The sequence below is a fragment of the Peromyscus maniculatus genome, chromosome 6 (assembly GCF_049852395.1).
Source record: "Peromyscus maniculatus bairdii isolate BWxNUB_F1_BW_parent chromosome 6, HU_Pman_BW_mat_3.1, whole genome shotgun sequence".
NCBI lineage: Eukaryota > Metazoa > Chordata > Mammalia > Rodentia > Cricetidae > Peromyscus > Peromyscus maniculatus.
In genome coordinates this window covers 7,490,855-7,503,983 of record NC_134857.1, presented here as the reverse complement: position 1 = coordinate 7,503,983, position 13,129 = coordinate 7,490,855, and the positions used below count along the sequence as shown (strand labels likewise).

The window sequence follows — 13,129 nt, the reverse complement described above, 5'->3', positions numbered from 1 at the left end:
AAGGAGCCTACTGAAGACCCAAAGCTCTACCTTTCTCTTTGCTCATGGTCAGCCTTGTGCTGTGTCTACTGCTGTGCAGTAGAGGGCAGTAAAACATTGACATTTGCTTTGTGCGTTCTGGGTAAAGATGTATTCCAAATAGAAGGCAATGGCTCTAATTCAAAAAGTGGGGTTTAAAGGAGGTAGCTCAGAATCTTTTATTTTAAAATGGGCCCATTGTACTGTCCATGGCTCATTTTCTGTCCTTGATTTTAGCTAAAAGGCTGAGAAATGATGTGGCTCATTGCCTGTTTGCATAGACAACCAAATAGAACTGGATGCTGGAAATGATTGGTGACTGAATGAGCAGGAACAAAGGCACGGATTTCATGTACAACAGAATAGTCAGCCTGTGCATAGAAGTGCTAATCCGAGCCTGGGATGTTTGGTCTTTCAGTTTGAAGTGAACTCAGAGCTAACGTATTAGTTTTAAAATGTAAGGTTTAGGGGCTCGAGAGATGCTTCAGAGTTAAGAGCACTCGCTGCTATTGCAGAGGACCAGGGTTTGGTTCCCAGGACCCACGTGGTGGCTTATAACCACCTTGAGCTCCAGTGCCAGAGGACATGACCCCATTTTCTTGCTTCGGCAAAGACCAGGCACAAATGTGGTGAATATACACACATGCAGGCAAATACTCATAAACTAAAATCTTTTCAAAAGGAAGACTTAGATTTAGATAGTTTAGATAATGACTCTGAAATGGAGCTGTCTGTAGGACTCATGCTACCAGGGATTCAGGTATTTGAAGAGGCTCTGTAAGGTCAGACTAAACCCAATTTTGGTTAAGTCTTCCCTGCACCAGCCATTGCCGGGAGGCAATCATTCTAGGCTGCAGTGAAGCAAGGCTTCTCTGTATCACTTCAAGAACGTCACAGACACAGTGCATGCAGCTGCACTCCATGCTTGCTGTGTCCTCTGTTCAGTGTTTTCTTTTGTGGAGAGGCCAGGAGGTTGGAGCGAGTGTGCGGGTAGCTGTGTGCTTGACTGTGGTCCAGTTCCTCCTCACAGGGCAGTCCTGGGCATTGCCGGGCACTGCAGACAAATCTGCCTGTGCGCCGTAGACTGCGTTTGCCTTTCTCTCTGCCTTGTTTGATTGATCTCCTCCCCTTGTGTTTCCCAGAACATCTCGCTTTGCCTCATTCCCCGAATACTTGGTAGTGCAGATAAAGAAGTTCACTTTTGGTCTTGACTGGGTTCCCAGAAAATTTGGTAGGTATCCTTTGCATGCTTTTGCTTAAACTATAGAGTGAGCCACTTAACAAGACATGGCATGTGGAAGAGGCTGTGGGAACATCTGCCCCCATCATGCCCAGCCCATTGCTTCTGTGTTAACTCCCACCTTTCTCTGGACTTACAGCCTAGGAGAAACACCAATCATTAGAAGTGCTGTATGCTAACCACCCCTTCACTACTGAGCCCTGGAAGGACCAGGCTTTCAGAGGGAAAGTGCAGTCCTCACGGTGGCACATCCCAGATGTTACTGTGCATAGTTATCACTTGGGATCCTTAGAAAATGCAGATGCTAATTGGCAGGTGCAGGGTGGGCTGAGAGACTGTGATCTGAATCCACCCCACTTTTCTCTGGACTCACAGCCTTGGGTTGGCATTGCTAGTCTAGACACCACCCTTGGAGTAGCAGGTAGCTGGAGGTATATGCTCCTCTTAGCAGCCTTCCCCTGCCTCTGAGACACAGTAGGTGCTGCTGACATTCATCTAAATCACACAAATTTTACTAACAGTCATGTGGAAACAGTTGCTTTGCACAATTGAACGAAGGACGTGGTCTGGCCTTCACTGGACTTTCTTCTCACCCATATGCAAGGTGCTTGGTCACTGTGGAAGGCTTATTTTCCAGACAAGGCATAAAGGCCATTTTCTCCACTACCAGGGTTGAATCTGATGGGTCTTAGCTCCAGAATGTGGAAGAATGTGTATTTTGCCCTGTATAGCTTCTCAAGCAAGGGCTTCAGACTGTTTGCCAGTCTCTTACAGATTTGTGTTTGGGCACTTCTGCAAGCAGCATGGCAAGTCTTCGGAGTCATCCAGGTCCTGGTGGAGGGGACAGGGAGTGAGGAGGGAAACCAGCCAGGGTGATTTTCCAGGGAGCTGGTGCTGGTGGCCACACAGTGACTGTTTGCTCATCCTTTGTGCTGGGCTATTCCTGGTGCTCAGGAGACCCTTGACTTTCTTGCTGGAAGAGGTTTAGGGAGCAGAGAGGGTCTAAGGGCAGGGCGCTGACCACTCTGTTCTCTACTGGCTTCTGGGAGGGACTAGATACTTGAGATAGGAAACTTTGGGCTGCTTTTCACAGTCTTCCTTCCTTCCTTCCTTCCTTCCTTCCTTCCTTCCTTCCTTCCTTCCTTCCTTCCTCCCTCCCTCCCTCCCTCCCTCCCTCCCTCCCTCCCTCCCTCCCTCCCTCCCTTCCTTCCTTTCTATCTCCCTTCCTTCTTTTTTTTTTTTTTTGTTCTTGGAATTTTTGTGAGGGAACAAAAATGAAATCAGATTTTATTGACTGAGTTTAAAGGAGTCTCAGGGAAGGCCTGGGCTTTTCTCTTAAGGAACAGTTGTATCAATTTGGTGAGTCTGACCTTGTGTTTAGTTTTACTGGTCCTTAAAATTTAACTTTTCAAACTTAGCTTTTGTTCTTGGGTTATTGTTTCATTTATACTTATTTATTCAGTTTGTTTTTTGAGACAGGATCTCATGAGCCCAGGATGGCCATGAATTTACTGTGTGGATGAGGCTAGCCTTGAACTTCTGATCTTTCTGCTTCCACGTCCCAAATTCTGTGTTTACAGGCATGTGCTACCATGCCCAGCCTGCTTTGTTGTCTTTAGTAGGGTTTACATATCTGCCATCATTTGGAGGCAGTTATTCTTCAGGCCTGAAGGACATAACCCTGAGGTTGTAGTTGAACCACTTCTATTCTATTTGCATAGGCGCAGCACTGAGTCTCAGATGCCATTTGGCTTTTAAAGCTTGCCTTTGAGCAAGTCCAATGCAGTAGCAGCTGAGCCATGAGGGTTTCATTTTCCTCCAGAGCACCAGGGGGAGCACTTCAGATTTAGTCAAGTTCTTTTGAGCTTACAATTTATAACTTAGGATCACCACAGTATCTGTCACGATTTGGAAACAATGTCAACAAGGAGTTTTCAAACTTAAATGTGAAGCAAGGACAGGGAAGCAACATGTAGGAAAGAAGAGCCGCCGGGTAGAGAGGTGCACAGCCTGTTCTCCTGACGGGCACACACAGCCTGCTGCACACACAGCCTGCTGCACACACAGCCTGTTCTCCTGACGGGCACACACAGCCTGTTCTCCTGACGGGCACGCACAGCCTGCTCTCCTGACGGGCACACACAGCCTGCTGCACGCACAGCCTGCTCTCCTGACGGGCACACACAGCCTGCTGCACACACAGCCTGCTGCACGCACAGCCTGCTCTCCTGACGGGCCTGACGGGCACACACAGCCTGTTCTCCTGACGGGCACACACAGTCTGCTCTCCTGACGGGCACACACAGCCTGCTCTCCTGACGGGCACACACAGCCTGCTCTCCTGACGGGCACACACAGCCTGCTGCACGCACAGCCTGCTCTCTTGGCGGGCACACACAGCCTGCCTGATGGGCTCCACCGTGTGTAATCACATAGGTCAGAGAGACATCCTGTTCCATATGCATGATGTGCACATTGGCGGCCGTCCAGAGCAATGGGGTCAGTGTGAAGTGGTCACAGAGGCCACCATCGTCTACAGTGGAAGCTAAAGGGAGGCTCAGGCAGTTAACACAGGAGAATGTGCTACAGCTTCATGGTTTTAGAAATCCAGAAGTCTAAATTTTAAAATTGAATCTTGTCCATATTTTAAAAATGCAAAACGGCATACGTCCAGGCCACAGATAGCCTGGCTGCAAGTCTGTGACCTCTGGCTTATCTGACTGTTGCTGTCCAGTGTGACACCTGTGTCCCACCACTCTCTGCCCTTGTCCTGAGCCCTCCATTAATCTCTCATGTGACTTGACAAGTCTGCTGAGTCCCTTAGTTTGTCTAGATACCTGCATGTAGTGAACACAAGCGGATTTATAATGAGCTGACTGTGGGCTCTGGAGTGTCCAGTGAATATAACCCTTTGTTTTGCAGATGTTTCTATTGATATGCCAGACCTCCTAGATATCAGCCATCTCAGAGCCAGGGGCTTACAGCCAGGAGAAGAGGAACTGCCCGACATCAGTCCCCCTATAGTCATTCCTGATGACTCCAAAGGTACTGTCTCCGACTGGAAGGATGCTCTCTCCCTCCCACCCTCCTCCAGCCGGGAGCAGCCACTCTTCCACCGTTAATCTGCCCCTTGTGAGGTCATCAACCTAGACACATAGGAGCGAAGCATGGCTGCCACTGTGCACTTGAAACACATGCGTTAGGAGTCATTGACTTGGGTCCTGGTGACAGGTGGCTCCTGACAAGGCTTACAGACTGACAGTGGTGAGCAACAGGGGGACCAGGGTGGTTTTTTTCGTACGGCTCCTATCAATAATGTTCAGGCTAGAACCCTTGATTTGCAAGTAGACAGTGTTCTTAGAAATAAATGCCGGGAAATCATTTCGCTCACCGAGATGTCAGAACCTCTGTTTTATTTGTGTCTAAGTGCCCAAAGGCTGCGGTTTCCCCTCATCACTGAAATGAACTGTGTTTTACAGGTGGTGTGTGGTGGGTAAGCAGGAGTGAGAGGGTCTGAGGATGTCCTGGACTGATGCAGTTTCTTTTTTCTAAAACTATTGGCCGGGGCTAGCTCTCATTTATGACCTGTCCCTTCATTTCCAGATCGCCTGATGAACCAGTTGATAGACCGTAGGTATCTTTAAAAATGTTTTTGGTGTCTTACATTTGTTGTTAGTGTGACATGTTTTAAAATTTGTTTATTTTTATTTTATGCATAGGAGTGTCTTGCCTGCATGCATGTCTGTGTACCATGTGAATGCCTGATGCCCACAGAGGCCAGAAGAGGGTGTCAGATTCCCTGGAAATAGAGTTAGAGAGGGTTGTGAACCACCATGTGAGCACTGGGAACAGAACCTGGGCCCTCTGGAAGAGCAGTAAGTGCTCTTAACTCCTGAGCCATCTCTCCAGCCCTCTCGTGTGACAAATTTTTCTGTGGTGGTTCAGCAAAGCTGTATTCTGTGCTGTATATATGAGTTGTTGGAAGGGTCTGTTAGCTGACTAAGCAAGAGATGGAGACCAATGGCTTACTGCTTACGTGGCCCTTATGGCTCTGGAGGGTGAGTGTAGGCTTGAGAGCCAGCAGCCCTGTGGGGGAACCTTGGCTTTGCTGCTTAGGACTGTGTGGCCTGGACATATTTACTTCCTACTCTATATGTCTCAGCTACCTCATTTGTAAACTGAGGTAATAATATCAATTCTTCTCATAAATAGCTCAATAGTTAGATGGCTTATAAAGAAGTCAAATTAAGACCCAACGAAATGGACCTGTCTTCAGGGAGTCTGTAGATAAGGGGTGAAGAGCAGTGGAGGCGGGCAGAAGGGGAAAGTTCTGTTTTTCACGGTGGGCTATCCTGCTGTGTGCTCTGCAGCCTCAGACATCGATGAATCCTCCGTCATGCAGCTGGCCGAGATGGGCTTCCCTTTGGAAGCCTGCCGGAAGGCTGTGTACTTCACCGGGAACACTGGAGCTGAGGTGGCCTTCAACTGGATTATCGTGCACATGGAGGAACCTGGTAGGTGGCACTTTGGAGTTCATGCTCCCAAGGATGTGTCCCTAAAGATGGGTTTTCAGATGGTAACATGCTGCAGTTTGGGCAAAGTCACAATCTTACTTTTAAACAGCACCTTTCTTGGACTAACTCCCTACTTTAAGGTGTCCACACTTGGTTGATCAAAAGATCGTTAGAAAGGTGTGGTGTCTGTTTCAAGCTTGAAATAGAAAACTGAAGAAATGGAGGCCTGTTGCAGGCCGCAGGAATATATCATAAGAACTCAGCTGGTTATGGCAAAGTCACTACCTGGAGGAATCAGGGAATTCCTCCAGAGGAAGCCAGATCCCAAGTAGTTTTTGGTGTTACTTGGCTTGTTATATACCAGCTGTCTTCTGTTATGAAAATCATGTGTGCCTTCATAGTTTTCCCAATTGACTTTTCCCTAAGAAGGGCTAGCAGTGTGGACTGATCACTCTCTGGACATATACATTCCAGGTATTTGGAGAACAGCCTCAGGAAAGGCTTTCTCTGGAATCAGATATCTCCCTTGGCTACTTTCAAGGACTAGCAGTAATAACAGTCCACATGCAACTCTCCTGATTTAAGGTAAATTCCATAAGGAGACACCACCTAGGTCAGGTGGATGTTAAGTAATAGCTTTACACAATTTAGCTCGGACCCTCCTTTCTTACATCCTTACTAACTTTATAGACCTCTAACTCCTTACCTCACCACTTCTAGGAATATTTAGATAACCCTCTGCACTGATAGCTATGCTCAGCCAGAACCCCAGTTCAAGCCTCCCTGTAATTATCATCATTGGCAGCATCCGGCCAGGTCCATCCCCAGATGGAGGAAAGTACCTTATCAGAGATACCTCTGTGCTCTCTAAGAACAGACTTAAGCATCCAGACTATTTGAGAAGGCCTGGCGGATGTGCCAATTAAGCTTTACTTCCTCCTTTCCCAAATCTTACCTCCAGTTCCAGATCTCCCTTTAACTATCACCAGAGGCATCTAGCTGTACACAGGTTGCCTAACGACTGATCACACTTTCCCCCCACCCTGCAGAAAAATGGCAGAGAGCTTGGACAAATAGGAGTCAAAGGAAAAAAGAAGACAGTCTTATTTTCTCCCATTGACCTAGCAACTTATAGATTCTTAACATTTTCTACTAATCACGTTTAAGACTATAGTTGAGCACATAAGATTCCCTCTTCTTAGATATTACCCGAATCTAGCCTTTAGTTAATTCATTTCCCCACTGGTCACTTCCCTTTGGGGTTGCAAATGATAATTAACAGTTATTGCCTGTCAATGTGATTCTTATCACCCCTCCGTTTGATCCTGGAAGCCTGGCTTTATATTCCAGGACTTCCAGGGCATGGAAAGATGGAGAAGAGAAAAGAGAATGGAAGAACTAGACGAGTAAGAACTTGAGAGGAACAAACTGAGATGGGGAAGAACTAGATTGAAGGGCTACAAGAGAGTACTAGAGGAACAGATGGAAGATGAGGAAGAGCCAGATGGGGAAGTACTAGCTGGGTAAGGACAAGCTGAAAAGGACCTAGATGAGGCAGAATAAAGATGAGAGAATTAAGATAGAACTTAGAGGGAGCAATAGATAAGTATAGAGAGAAATCAGGCAAGAAAGGAGCTAGACATGAGAACAGAACTGAAGCTGTGTATAAAGGATGTTATGCCAGAGGAATTAAAGCAAGTGGACAATAAACTTGGGTGTGCTGAGATTCTATTTCCTGAAAATAGTCCTTGCCGTTAGTAGTTCTCTCTCTTGAGACCCTGGGATGTATAATATTAAGGCTGGACCCTATAATATTATACAAGAGAGGCCCTGTCCTTAGCTTCTTGTTTTATCTACTTTCTGAAGATGTCATTCACATGTCTACCCATCAGAAGTGTACATTCACAAGGATTTTAGTCACTTCACAGTTAAGCAACTGTCTAATTCTAGAATATTTTTGTATACCCCAAAGAAATGCTTTAGACAGGGGCCATCTGTGGTAGTTTGAATGTAACTGGTCCCCATAATCTCATAGAGAGTAGCATTATTAGGAGGTGTGGCTTTGTTGGAATGGGTATGACCTTGCTTGAGGACATGTGTCACTGTGGAGGTGGGCTTTGAGGTTTCCTATGCTCAGGAAACTGCCCAGTGTCTCAGTTGACTTCCTGTTGCCTGTATGATATAGCCTTCTCAGCTCCAGCACCATGTCTGCCTGCATGCCTCCATGTCCCACCATGATGATAATGGACTGAATCTCTGAAACTATAAGCAAGCCACCCTAATTAAATATTTTCATGGTGACTCTTCACGGCAATAGACACCCTAACTATGACACCATCTCTCCCGTTCTTGCTCTCTCTAGTACCTAATGTTCACTAACCTTCTCCCTGGGTGTCCTACAATTGTTATGAATTTGCCTATTTTTGATAATTCATATAAATGGAATTGTACAGCATGAGGCCTTTTGTGTCAGGTTCACATCACTTTTCATAGTGTATTTAGGGGTTTTATACTATAGTATGAACAGTACTTTTTTTTAATGGCCGGATGCGTTCTACTGTATAGCCATAACATGGTTTATTTGTGCTTTCACCGTAGGGTGATAGTCAGTTGGATTGTTTCTACTTTTTGGCTTTATTAATGCTGCTGTAAACAGAAACTTCTTTACATATGTGTATTTATAATTTTTTTCTCTTGAGCAGAATTGATGTAGTTCTATGCCTAACTTTTTAAAAACTGTCAAACAATTTTACACAGTGGCTGAACCGTTGCACACTCTCACCCATGCCGAATGAGGGATCCAGTTTCTCTCAATTCCTACTGTTAGCGATTTTTGTTATAGTGGTTCCTGGGTGGACCATGGTATCTCACTGTGATTTCAAGAGGTATTGCCCTAGTGACTAGTAACACTAGGGGTATAATTAGTGTTTTTGCTTTTTTATTATTAAGTTCTAAGAGTTCCTTTTAAATTCTAGATACAGGTTTCCTCTCAGATACATAATTTGCAGAGATATTTTCCTGTTCTGCTGTGTCTTCCCTTCTTTAGTGATGTCTTTTAAGTAGATGCTTTTTAAATTTTGATGAGGTGTGGTACAGCTACCTCTTTGTTTTATGAATTATACTTTTTGTGTTGTATACAAGAAATTCTTGCTTAACCCAGTGTCACAAAGACTGACTCCCATGTTTTTCATTTAATTAAAAAATTAAAATTAATACCCTTAGTCCTATGTTTAGGACAAGGATTCACCTTGAGTTGACTTTGTGTGTTGCGTGAGGAGGGACATCTGTCTTTATGGTTTGTATGCAGACAGCCAGTTGTCCTGGCACCATTTGTTAAAAAGGCTGTCTTTTCCTGCTGAAAATTCTGCTTGGAAATCACCTGATCTTTGGCCTTTCTGACCTCCCAATTCTATTCAATTGACTTGTATGTCTAGCCTTAGATCTGGTTCTAGGATCCCTTGATTATACAATTCTATATATTTTTCCACTTTACACCTGCAATGTTTGTTTTCAAGACAAAAACCCAGAAAAATTTAAGTACAGTTATTTTCCTCAGATTTTGCTGAACCACTGACCATACCTGGGTATGGAGGGGCTGGAGCCTCTGTCTTTGGTGCTACTGGACTGGACAACCAACCTCCCGAGGAAAGCGTAGCCATCATCACCTCCATGGGATTTCAGCGCAATCAGGCAGTGCAGGCCTTACGGGCAACGGTGAGCACTGGGGGCTGTGGTAGGGAATTCTGCCCTTGCTGGAGGTGGTTTCAGTTTAATTCCTGGCAACAGAGACCTCCCAGTGTCCTTTGGTCATTTGGAGTCACCTTTGTCTGACTGTGTCCCATCACACTTTGTGATGATTTATTTGCATGTAGTACACTCAAAGCTAAACTGAACGTGTGAGCGACTCGTGGTGAGCTCAGGCATGAGGAGACAGGGAGCTGGGGCAATATGATCAAGATCTTGAACGTTCCTTAGTGGGGCTCACAGGTCTGTTTGGAGTTTGCCAGCTTCAGACCAAAGTGGATGCCAAGGTTCTGGCTTGGTGAGAAAACATTTAAGGTGAAATCATGCTGTTTTGATATCGAGACTTTGGAGAAATATGTCTTGAAGGTCCTTGTAGAAGGTCCTTGGGATTCTCTGCTGCTGTTTCCCTCTGCAGAGAGGCGTTTCTTCTGTAGTTACGAATGTCTCGATTCATCAGCAGGGACTATGCCACAGTGGGATGCTGATGCAGGTATCTCTTTAATAGTCAGGGAAATACTTTGGCTAAGACCCACCTTCCCTTGCCACATCAGAATTCATTCTGAGTGGCTTTTGGCTCCCAGGTCCTTTTGCCTGTCCTGACTAGGTGCCTGCCCGGGCCTGTTGCTGAGATCATAGTGAGTCTTGATCAGGTCATGGGAATTTTCCTTTTAAAATTCTTACAAAGTATTTCAACCAGACTTTTTCTCACTTGGGTCCTTTCATGAGCCCTCCTTGTCTCATCAAAGTCTCTATATACAAATTCTTTAGCTTGTTAGTGCTGTCACAGACAGGGAAAGGTGAAAATAATTTGATGCTTAGTTGGTTTGAAACATATGGGATTCCACTAAAGCAACCATTAACTTAGACATTCATTTGTTCTGCGTTCTTCCTGTATTTAAGGCAAGGAGGCACTAACCCAATGTGCACCTTATTCTTACAAAGTATCTGCAAAAGATGCCATTGGTATATATAATTTCTGCGGCTGTAGAAAGGGCTGTGCAGAAACACCGCCCTTCCCTTGGGCACTTTGCATCCCTTATCATGGGTACCAGCCTGCAATAATGCTGAACTAAGACAGGTGGAGACTTTGGAGTGCAGTTTCTGGTGACTGCAGTGGTGGGGTATGCGTGGGAGAGTGGCAGGGTCTGAGCTCCTCACTCAGAGGTGCTTAGAGCCAGTTAATCCAGGCTTCCTGCCTGGATGCTTGACACCTGGTGCAAATGTTCAGGAGGTGATGAGGCCTGGACACTGAAAGCATTGTGAATTTCCTTTCTTCAGAATCATAACCTGGAAAGGGCACTGGACTGGATCTTCAGCCACCCGGAGTTTGAAGAGGACAGTGACTTTGTGATTGAGATGGAGAATAATGCCAATGCAAACATCATGTCTGAGGCTAAGCCTGAAGGGCCCCGAGTCAAGGATGGATCTGGAAGTGAGTCCCTGCCCTAGACATCATCGCAGCAGTCATGAATGTATTTCAGGTCACACCTCCCTCAGTGTACCAAACCCTATGACAGCATTCAACTTCAGCACAGAGCTACCTTCTCATAAATGGGTATCTTGCCATTTTGGCTGCCATGGTTTTATAAAAACCTAGATAATGTAGAGTCATGCCACAGGAGTGTTGGTGTGGTATGTGTGTGTGTGTGTGTGTGTGTGTGTGTGTGTGTGTGTGTTTGTTACCAGTTTAGACTTTGTATATTCCTTTCTGTGCATGCTGGGTATTGGTTGGGCGAGGCAACACTCTATCATGAAGCTGCATGTCCAGCCCAGCTTTGTCCCTTCCAGTGAGGTTTACATTTCTTCATGAAGCGTGGCAGCTTGGCCGGAAGCAGCATTTATGTTCATGGAGGAATGCTTTGACTATGGAAAAGCAATCTTAGATCCACGATGATGCTCCCGTTTCCAGGCTGCCTGCTGGCAGTTTTCTGAAGGGCTGTTCCATAGAAGGGTTGCCACAGGCAGACTAGTGTTACATCTCTCAGTAGCCAACTCTTATGTCGTGGTTGAGTGCCAGGCACTGTTGTAAGCACTTTGTATATAAACACTGCTTAGATTCTTACCATAGCCAGTTTCACAGGTGAGACAATGGAGTGGGAAGAGCAGGTGCAGTGCCCAAGGTCACACAGCTCTTCAGAGGTGGGGACAGTTCAGATGCGTTATCCATGTTCTTACCATCATGCTGTCCTATTGTCGGGCTGTTCCTTCCTGTGGGATGACTTTTAGCTCTTTAGCCTGCCATTTGACATGCCCTGCAGTCACAACCCAGCCAACCACATCCGTTACTTCTGCATCCTTCTTTCTGCAGCCTAGATGTCTTCACCACAGCAGCATAGTACCATGCTCAGCCACCACCCTCTCTTCTTGCCTGCTCCAGGCCTTTGCCAGGTGAATCGCTATTTGTGAAATACCCACTCCTGTCCCTGGCCACATGATCTCTTCTCCTTCACTTCTTCCTGTTCTTTCTTTTCCTCCTTCCACCGTCTCATGCCTTTATCCCTCTTCCTCTATAAAATGGGAATTTACTCACTGAAACTCTTCATTCTGGCTAAGTAGGAAAAGGATAAAACATGGGTCTCCCAAATTCCATGTTCATCTACAGGGCCTTGTGTTTTGTTCTAGAAAGCAGTAGTCCCAAACACAAGATGCTCTAATAGACAAGCTCTCCGTGATTCCTAGCAGAATTTATTCCACACTCTGTGACCACTGGTCCACTGCTTCGTCGATGTCCATCATGGATTTTGGAGATGCTGAGCCCTTTTGGCAGAAGGATGGACTTCAGGATGGATTGTTGTAAAGCTGCCACGACATTAGGCTTGGGTGGTGGGGACTCTGATCCTCAGGGTTTCCTTTCTTCTGAGGGTCATTAATGACAGAAACAGACACTGTGCCTTAGGGCCATGCGAGGATACCCACGTCTTGCTGGATATCGAATTTTGCCCTTGAAGGACACCATGAAATTTATTTCAAGTATCTTTAAGACACTTGGGTTGGACCATGGAGTTGAGGGTGCTGGTGGGGAACGAGGACTCTCAGAAGTATTATGAAAAGGTACATGGTAAATGTGTCTATATTCCAGCCTCAGAAGGCAGAGAGAAGGGATTGTCAGAGCCAGCTGGTTAGCAAGACCAGCCATATAGATGAGCTCTGGGTTTGATTGAGAGAGCCTCAGTGAATGAGGTGGAAAAGCAACCCAGAGCAAGTCCTGATGTCAACGTCAGGCCTTTACGTGTACATGGACCCACACTGCACACACTGCACACACATGAAAATAGAAAAGGAAAAGAATGTAAATGACGTAATGAGCTGTGCAAGGCCTTCAGCTGATTTCTTTTTTAAACTAAGCTTCTGTGAGTGAGGCCTTCAAGTGAGAGATGCAAACTTTGAAGGCTTCAGCAGCTCCCTGTCACATGACCTCCAGAAAAAACATGTACTCACTGGCCACCCCTCCCCTGCTGGGGCTTGGAGTTGATCTTTCTTACCCAGTTTTCTCTTGTGAATGCTTCCTCATTTCCTCTGGCCATTTCCCCATTTTTTTTATCGAGGTTTTCAGGTGCATTTAAAATTGATCAGCATGAGAACTTCTTGTTATAGATTAGTTTGGGCACACCTC

At 45.8% G+C, this 13,129-nt stretch overlaps 1 protein-coding gene across 2 annotated transcripts in view; it reads left to right on the top strand.

The window, feature by feature from the left end:
- Positions 1–13,129, top strand: part of Usp13 (ubiquitin specific peptidase 13) — a 129,510-nt gene that overhangs the window by 99,969 nt on the left and 16,412 nt on the right. For both annotated transcript variants that reach the window (XM_016000308.3, XM_006971129.4), the window contains exons 14-19: positions 1,161–1,249; positions 4,181–4,303; positions 4,862–4,888; positions 5,629–5,772; positions 9,329–9,486; positions 10,795–10,948. In XM_016000308.3, the coding sequence (XP_015855794.1) occupies positions 1,161–1,249; positions 4,181–4,303; positions 4,862–4,888; positions 5,629–5,772; positions 9,329–9,486; positions 10,795–10,948 (695 nt within the window). The remainder of the gene's footprint in view (positions 1–1,160; positions 1,250–4,180; positions 4,304–4,861; positions 4,889–5,628; positions 5,773–9,328; positions 9,487–10,794; positions 10,949–13,129) is intronic.